At 40.5% G+C, this 9,197-nt stretch overlaps 1 protein-coding gene across 1 annotated transcript in view; it reads right to left on the bottom strand.

Moving 5' to 3' along the window:
• The window catches only part of LOC309445293 (F-box/LRR-repeat protein 21-like), a 13,476-nt gene extending 4,577 nt beyond the window's left edge, over window positions 1–8,899 (bottom strand). The window contains exons 1-5 of the mRNA XM_082063923.1: window positions 8,763–8,899; window positions 5,784–5,879; window positions 4,144–4,284; window positions 1,179–1,614; window positions 212–249 (exon numbers count right to left, since the gene is read on the bottom strand). Coding sequence (XP_081920049.1) covers window positions 212–249; window positions 1,179–1,553 — 413 coding nt within the window. The 5' untranslated portion in view covers window positions 1,554–1,614; window positions 4,144–4,284; window positions 5,784–5,879; window positions 8,763–8,899. The remainder of the gene's footprint in view (window positions 1–211; window positions 250–1,178; window positions 1,615–4,143; window positions 4,285–5,783; window positions 5,880–8,762) is intronic.
• Window positions 8,900–9,197: the final 298 nt, after the last annotated feature.

Raw genomic sequence — 9,197 nt, forward strand, 5'->3', positions numbered from 1 at the left:
CGTGTTACAACGGACAGTGGTGCACCATGTAAAAATTCCAATTCTAGACTCGTAGAGCAGAAAAAAGACTTGATAAAGCCTAGATATACTCCATCAAACTAATTCATTTTACCTGCAGGGACAACACCTTTCCATCTTGAATAATGAACTGATTCTCAATTCATCTATAATCCTGATGACTAACTTTGGACAAATCACTATTTCATCTCACCTTCCTCCTCTGTAGTAGCTGAGATGGTAAAAGAGTAGCTGAAAAAGCATAAAAGTTGCATTAAGACATTAAAATGCAAATTCATTATAATCAGTTATATGAAGTGCAGAAGTTACAGGTATTTAATAACTGATTATCCATAATCTGCTCTGCAACCAAATCATGGTATCTCCAAATGTAAAACTGCTATCAGTGCTGGAAAAAACAAAAAAAAAAAACCAAAGCCTCCAATTTTTGTCCTAGCTTTAATAGCAGTCGTCTGCTTTGCCTTCACAGCATAGAACTATGACCTCCTTTATGGAGAAGTGACTGCTTAAAGTGAAGAAAGCACCTAAAATTCCACCTATGACCTTCTCAGATAAGCAGAGTTAACTGTACCAAGTATTCAAATGAAAGAAGTGAAAATTTATGCAATCCTGAGACAAACATATCCCGCATTTAAATCAAATTTACTGTTACTTAATTATGCCCCTATGTGTCAATCACCTGAATATACAGGCATGGAATCTTTCTCCCTCACTCATACTTTGTCAAAGCAAGGTTTAAAATTTCAAGACACTCTTCACTATATAGCTCTATTTTGCAAGTGAATTCTACACAGAAGACAAACTTATTTCCTCAAATGCTTCCACACGTAAGAAATCTTTATCTTCACAATGATCTGCTGAAGTACGCAGATTGCCACTCATGTTGATTCACAGAAACTACACATTCTGTATATTTTGAAAATATATCATTCAATCTCCAGCACTGCACTGCGTGACGTTAGCTCCTCCTTTACTTCGCAGAGATTAGAGCATAGACAATGGAAGGAAACCGTGTGCATGTGTGGAAATAAACTGCTGCAGCAGTTGCATTTTTAAACATGAGACTTCCCAGATAAAACACTCGAGCCACCCAACAGAGAAGCTGCACGCGTTACACACAGTAACGTGACAAAATAAGCCTCCATTCATCCAAGATTTACCTTGAAGCTGACGTACTGCAGATGATCAGCGTGTCTCTTGATAATCTGCTGAATGAGATCAGGATGTGTAGACTTCAAGTAAGATGTAGCTGGCTGGTTAAGTTCAAATTCAAATCTCCTCCAGAGGTCTGGGATGTGAAAAATCTCATTCCACCTTCGACAAACTGAAGATGCCCTGGCTCGATCTACTAAAGGCAGGAACTGAAAGATACGCAGAATAACGTGGTGCGGAAGGCTTCCCCAGTCCATTGAGGCGTGCAAGGCAGATTCACCGAACACTGAGCCATATGAACAAGTTTTTTGTTTTTTGCTTCTCTGTGATGTTTGAGTAGCTTCATTTTCAACCACAACTTTCTGCCTAGCTCTCTTCATCATGAAAGTTTCAGGTTCTGGAACAATTCGATGTATTTAAACTGAATGGTCTCACAGTAAGTCTCTAGAAAAATATAAAAGATTAGGGGAGGAAGGGAGACAAGGCAGTGGAAGCACAGTAAGAGACAAGTTAGTAAAATCTAAATATATCACGTTACTATGACAAAAGGTACGTCCATATGTCAATACCCACTCCACAGACATTAGCAGACACTCGTTTTTTGATAACTTTTATTTTGTACAACTTGATTTGAATCTGGAGAACTTGGGTTTGTTAATTTACCAGCTGTAGTTTCAAGTGTTAATACTTCATAATATGTAGAGCACTTTGAAGGGGAAAAAAATGCATTTAACAGCAATTTAGTTCAGCAGTAGCAAATTGTGTGTGTTTAAACTCAGCAGACAAACTATGGACTCTAACCATGATTTCTAAAATAATTTTATCAACTACAGAACCCAATTCATAAACTCACTTTTTAAACACTGACAAACTTGGAACAGAGGTGTTCAGAAGAGTCAGTTTTGCCTGCCTCCTCCACTGCTTTGCCTTTTTTTTTTTTCCTTTTTAAATCATGCCAGGCAGAAGAAAAATGTTTGTACAACTAACAACAAAAAGCTTCAGAGGCCACTTATCAAAACAGGGCAGAGTAAGGTTCACATGGTGGTTTTTTTTCAGCAGGAGAAAAGGACAGTGACCCTAGATCACAGCAAACTGCATGAATCTACTTCACTGAGGAACATTTGCCACTTGAGCTCGAGTTCAGAAAAGAGCAGTGTAAGGAAAAGCTCTGCTTTCACATGCTGAAGCAGTGCGATCTACTCAAGTCCATTCTAGAACAAATTCTGTTATTCAGTCAATTCTCAACAACTGTCTTGACTCTTTCAAATACCACTTTGTTTTACAGTGGGATAAGGGCCCTTCTCAAATTTCCTATTAATCAGATGTTCAGCCAGGCCTTACCTCTTCCCATCCAGGCTGAAGCTGAAATTTTCAAAGCAACCATGCATTCTTCAAGAATGAACAGAATGTGCTATCTATTTTTACTGAACAATCTTCCACAGCAACCCTCACAGCATGCTTGCTCTGGATCGAAAATTTTCTATAGTATCTTCATTATGGGAGGAGAACCAACAATAAAAAAAAACAACCCATACAAAACCAAAAGCCAGAAACAGCTGCCAAAATGCTGACTATCCTATCACAAATTCATCTGGCATTTTCCCCTACTTATGAAACCTGATCTGTATGGCTGCTGAGGTGCCTGACACAAAAATGTAACTCCATTTTTATGAAAAGCACGTGTCTCCTTTGAGAAGTGGGAAAGAACAACCTAGCCGATTAATCAAGAGCTGTTCATATGACCAGCTTCACTACTGTTTGTCCTCCTGACAGGTCATCTCAACCACCAAGGAATTCATTCTAGCAGTCTTCAGAAATCTTCACTCTTCAAAGTTCCACTTACGATAGCGACAGGTGATGTATGCAGAAGGACAAGCTGGTAACACTCTTTAAATTATATTTAATAACAGAAGTTTTTCTTCCCTGAATATACATATGTGCCTTGCCTTAGCAAGCAAAGGCAGTGAGTCAAAGAGAATGAAAAACAATACGCTCCAAAACAAAGTAGTATTACTAAACACTACAACAGAGTTACCAATGTAATGATGATGCAAGCTCAGCATGAATAAACATTTTGCTACTAGACTATTTTATCAAATTACCTTCTACGTGACCACGTTTTATGACTTCTGAGTGCTTTAAGTCACACAATGAATAGGCGTTCCAAAGCATTAATGTGTTGATGTAGTAATTAACTGTTACATAACTCTCTCTTCCAGTTGCTCATGCCCTTGCTAAGTTCAGCTTGAGTCAAATACCTGCTTTTTAATTTTTTTTCCTTCCACCTCCTTGGGAGATGTTACAAATTTGGCAGTGTCTTAAACTAAAGTCCAGAACAAAAAAATGCAATGAAAAAAACGCTGTTGTCTGTGATGCTTCTGTACACTTTTGCTATTCTCATGCAAATCAGCAATATCTCAGCAAAATGTAGGCTTCTCAAAAAAAAATGGAAATTTTCACTTTCTTATTTGAAACTTGAGCTTCATAGATACTGTTTCAGTTCCCACAAAGTTTTGGCATCTGAGAACTACCAGAAAGGCCACTCCCTTAAAACCACAGGCTAGGCTATAGACCAGATGCAGCATATCCAGTCCAGATGTATGAAGAGGTGTGCACAGAGTACGTAGTACTCTCGCTGATGCAACATGGCTATAACTTGTTCTTGTTGCTACATCACTTTGATAACTCTGGAACTTCTACTTTTAGTATTCTATATTGCAGCACTTTAAATCTAGCAAAATTACATTACTCACTGTGGGATGCAAAACCAGAAAAAGGTTCCATCAGTTATATACCACAAAGCTTTTACCAAACATGAAGCCCTAATATTTGCTGTGAGAATGCGAATTATTATTTTGTTCTAAATACTTAAACTATAAACAGTATATATTTTAAAACACAAATGAAGTTAACTATAGTTCCATGTGATATAATGCAGGTAGCATTCAGTGAGAGGTTTACATGCACACATACCTCCAAAGAATGTGGAAGCTCCTGTCAAGTTACCAGCACCTTTCTGGTATCTGAACATCCATCCCACTGTGGAATCATCCTGTATGTGTGCATGGATTCCTTAACCAGAAGGCAGGGACGGGTCCCACAAGATGAACTGACCTGCAAAGCCACCAACCAAAGAAAAACTGTTCTGCAACATCTGGGAGACCCACAGGAGGGACTAAACTCAGTTTTGGAACAAAGACTGAGATTAATGGTACACTCTGTGCTACAAGTCAGATGTGGAAGTGGAATGTGACAAGCAAATTAGTTTTACCAAATGTTGTTATCTGAAAACTATCATTCAACTAATTGGATGGTGTTAAGTGTTGGCACAGACCTAGCTTTTGCATTATCTACAGTTTTAGTCACAACAGTACTCTTATGCAACACAGATACGCCTCTGGATTCTTGAAAACTACTTAGGGAAATCAAGACCTGGATAAGAAGCATTGATTTTTTTCAGTTCACTGTATACCGAAACAACACAAATCAAAACAGCTATACTGGAACATATTAATTCTAATGTCAAAAAACGTAAAAAATGTCAAAAAATTTAAGGACTCTTGGGTTTAAGCGTTATTCACTTTTACTCCAAAAGCATGCTTAATGCATCACAAAAATCTTGACAGTAAACAAACTACTTTGGCTAATTAAACTCTATCTGGAAAAAAAGGCAGCAATGACGTACAAATATGCTCCCATATTCTAATATGCAAAAAACTACCCTGTATCTTAGTATTGAAGAATATCTTGGTCTCCTATAAGAAAGTACACCCCAAACCTCCAAATTATAGTGACCTATTCTACATTATTTGAAGATGGTTTAGTTGTAAGCTAAAAGCTATAGGAACAGTAACATACATCTTACTAAATTACGACACTTTCGAAAATAAAAAGTAATTTTAAAAACTGAACTACATTACAACTTTAGGATGTTTACAAAGTATTGTATTCAATTAGTAACAACATTCTTCAGAAACCTTGTAATGGGGAACTTTTTATTTGTCTTTCAAAGACAGGAGACACAAAGCTTTAGATTCTCACAGGTCATACAATCATATTTTGATAAACTATCCAATCAATATAAGTTTTATAGTTGTAAAGTTTAACACAGGTTTAGAATATGTGTTAATTATAAATACAAAAAGAGAAGTTGCCCCATCTCCTAAGCAAAATCAAACTTAAATGCTGAAATTTGTGCAAGTAACATTGCTGCTCAGCTCACACATCAAAAAATTTAAAAGCTGCGTAGTCATGCTTGTCTATAATTAGAAAGCTGATTTACACTAGCAAATCTGTTCGCAGATGGCATCTGAAGAAGTCTGTAATTTATGGTGGCCTTGTATTTCAGCTAGTTTACAAGTATTATATGTTCTTCTGTGAAGTGAGTAGACTGTCCCTTGCTAACTCTGCATGGCACATACATTCATTTGCAAAAGTGCTGTCAAAGGCAGCTTGTAAAAGGCAGGTTTGTAATGACAAATGTAAAGGAAACACATAAATAACATTATAACTGAGAGAGCAAAACACCGAGATGCTATTTAAAGATTCAACACAGAAGTGTGTTAAGTGTAAGTTTATAAACGACACAATGTATTGCGAAGTGGCTTTCTTACCTAAAGAATGCTTCCAAGTTACAATAGGCAACAAATGAATGAACTGAGGCAGCTGCAGCCATGGGGCACTCACAAGCATCTGTCTGCTTTCCCCTCCTGTCCAGAAAAAACACCACAAAAACCTTTATTAGTTAAAAAAAAAATCCTTATATTACATCCCATGCAAAAATTATACGAAAATACATCGACACAAATTTATACATTTTCTTGTTTTAGTGAAGGAGCTTGAAGGCATGATCTTAATACCAGGTAGTTTATCCCACATTGCAAATACTGTGTCATTAATAGAAATGTGAGGTCGGATGAAGTGTAAAGCTGATGGGAAAGAAATGTTGCAACTGCATTTACATTGTCTTGGTAAACAGTACAACATAAACAGTAAGTTATCCAATATTTACCTTAGCATTACCATTAGTGAAGTTTGGTAAACAACACTGTCTATACTAATGCAATCTAAGAGTCATAGAAAACATAGGAAAAAAAAAAAAAAACTTCTTTCCTGCCTTTTTCCCTTCATTGGCAAGGCTGCATATTGGCTTGGGTAACTCTGTGACAGATGATCAGAGCAGCCAAATGTCAGCACCCGGTGCAGCCCTGGCACACATCACATGGCAAGAGCAGTCAGGAGCTGGGGTCCATCCCCAGCAAATTCTGCTTAGCAGATAAAAGTAGCAATATTTTAGATACTACATTAAATTAAAAAAGAAAAAAAAAGTTACTGAAAATTCCTGTTAACAAAAAAAAATTTAATCAGTTGTACAGTCTAATGATTCCTTCAAGTGTCCAAGCCCACAAAGAACCACCCAAAGCAGCTTAAACTATGTCAGCAATGCATGCAGCAATGCAGCAATGTTTATAATAAAAAATAATTACTTATCAGAGATGCAATCAAAAACAAGTTTGTTACCTAAATATCAGTGAAGTGTTAAGACTAAGGTAGTCACCCAAATTATTATCAAAGATAAACAGCAGCAACACAGTTTTTGAAATGAAACACTTTGATAACTGATGAGGTTTTGTAAATCTATTCATATCCTCATTCACGTAGAGCAAAGTATCAAATATTGGTGCTCAAACCTATACAGCTGTTTTCCTCTATAAACTCCTCGACCTCAATGTCCTTTGGTCAAATATTTTGCACAGCTGCATGTTATCCTACTCAAACACATCCAACTCCACAAAAATCATCAGGGATGCAGAAAAACTCAAGTAAAATAAGTGTTTCTGCAGCTTATCCTGGTAACAGAACCGTAAACTAAAATTAAGATGTTAAAATCCCTCCCATAATGTGGGGTGTCAGTGGGGGATTCTGAGACGCAGTCAGCAGCAGCTCAGTTCCGTTAGCAGCTGTTCACTGCTTCCCATGGTACAATGCTGGCTGCAAAAATGAAGTTTTATGACTATAACCCAACATATCACAGATTCAAGCAATAAAGTAGTGACTGCTTCCTCCGGTTTGTATATTCCCCTTTCAGTTCGCAACACCACAGCTCTGCAGGAATTAATAAAACAAAATACCATAAAATCAGGTTTCTAATAAAGGCAGTAAAAAAAATACAAACCAAAACAAATCCAGCAGAAAAAAATTCCTGAGAAAAAAAAAACTTTGCAAATAACTAAGCTTGGAGATCCACTGGGATAAAGCAGGCATCATAATAATTAAGCTTTAACTTTCTATCACTTGGAAATTAATGTTTACAGATCTGCCTTTACCAGCTGAAATACTTGTCACATTAATCGCATTGTCTTTAAGAAATCACAGTTCAGTGACAGTATCAAGGTCAATGTTAAGGAATTCAGAGTGTGTCTGGGGAACTGGAGCAGTAAACACAGTACCCGAGAAGGGCAGCGCTGCTGCAACTGTTCATACAGCCTCAAATTCAACTGTCGAATATGTTTCCAAACACGTATCAAAAATGCATTTTAAGATTAATTCTCAGAAGATTTGGTCCTTCAGCATGACGAGGTCCAAGATTAAGCTTTTTCTTCATTCAGGACATGACGATCTTTTAATGGGTGGCATTCTTACTTCTGAACAGGATTAGGTTTTTTGTAAATCAATCCTCCTTTTTCTCACAACTAAGCCTCTGAGCCTCTCTCTCAAGGGATTTGTCACATCTTTAACACATTTATGACAGAACCTCAGAAACCTAAAAATAACAGCATTCAGCTGAACATACTAATGCTTGCATTAGTTTTAACAGAAAAAATACACACCCAGTGCCACTTTTAGTGTTATTTAGGTGACAAAACGTAGCTATTCATGTTCTCCTGAAGAGCTTTTAGACCCCTTGTTTAACTAAATGACACATCTGAAGCTCCACAGATCTTTAAAAGACTTCTTTTGAGAGCTTACCCAAACATTACACAGCACAAAAAAATTATTTCGACGGGTTTCTCTAGGAATGTTTCTACCCGACTTTAACAAGCCATTTAAGCTCCTTACGCTGGAAAAACCCTTCTCTTTCAACGCACGGCTCCCGGGTATCCCCAGCGCCCTCCCCAGCCCGCCGGGTCCCCATCCGCCGATTTTCCCTGCGTGGGACCGAGCAGGTGACTTTCGACAGGGGACAAACCCGCCGATAAATCCCCCTTCCTGCGCGCAGGGGTTTTAAAGCCTCCGTTTCACCTGAAAATCCAGCACAAGGCGGCTCTGAGCCATCGCAGCCCGGGCCAGGGCAGCACCTTTCCCGGCGGTGCACTCCGCAGCTCTCCCACAGGGGAGGGAGCGCCGCCGGGTCCCGACCCGCGGTCACCTCCCCTCGGGCCGAGGGTTTACAAACACCACACGTAGGCAGGAGCCCCACTTAGGCCAGGCCTTTTCACCGCTCAGGAAGAATTCAGGTCTCCAAGCGCCGCGTCCGCCCGGCCCCGCACCGCCCTGCCAGGCCGCCACCGGGACCCCGCGGCCTCTCCCCACCCACCCGCCCGACGCGCTAAGGCTGGTGCCCCCCCCTCCTAAGCCGCCCCACTACTCACCGCCACCTCAGCGTGGCTCCCTCGCAGTGGCAGGGCCGAGGCCAGCCGCGCAGCACGGGAGGAGGCGCCGCGAAGCACCCTGAAGCCTCCCGGCCCGCCGAGCGCCCTGGGACGCCGCCGCCCGCCGAGGGGAGGAGCCGGCCCCGCCCGGCCGGGCCCCGCCGCCCCAGTGCGCAGGCGCCGTGCGAGAACCCGGGGTGGCGGCGGCACGTGATGGCGGGCGCCATTTCGCGCCCAGGCCGGAGTGTCGCCCCGCGGCCAAAATGGGGCGGGCGGGCGGTGGTTGATGGTTCGGAGGCGGCCGTGCCCCATTTCCAGCCATCCCGCCGCCGGGCACTTGCCCTCTTCTTGTAAGGAACGTTGTTTTTACGAAACTGGGGACCTGGCGCCTAACCCCAGCAGGGGTGAAAGGATGAGAGACATCAGACTATGAAT

This window comes from Streptopelia decaocto (assembly GCF_964273445.1).
Source record: "Streptopelia decaocto genome assembly, chromosome: 12".
Lineage (NCBI taxonomy): Eukaryota > Metazoa > Chordata > Aves > Columbiformes > Columbidae > Streptopelia > Streptopelia decaocto.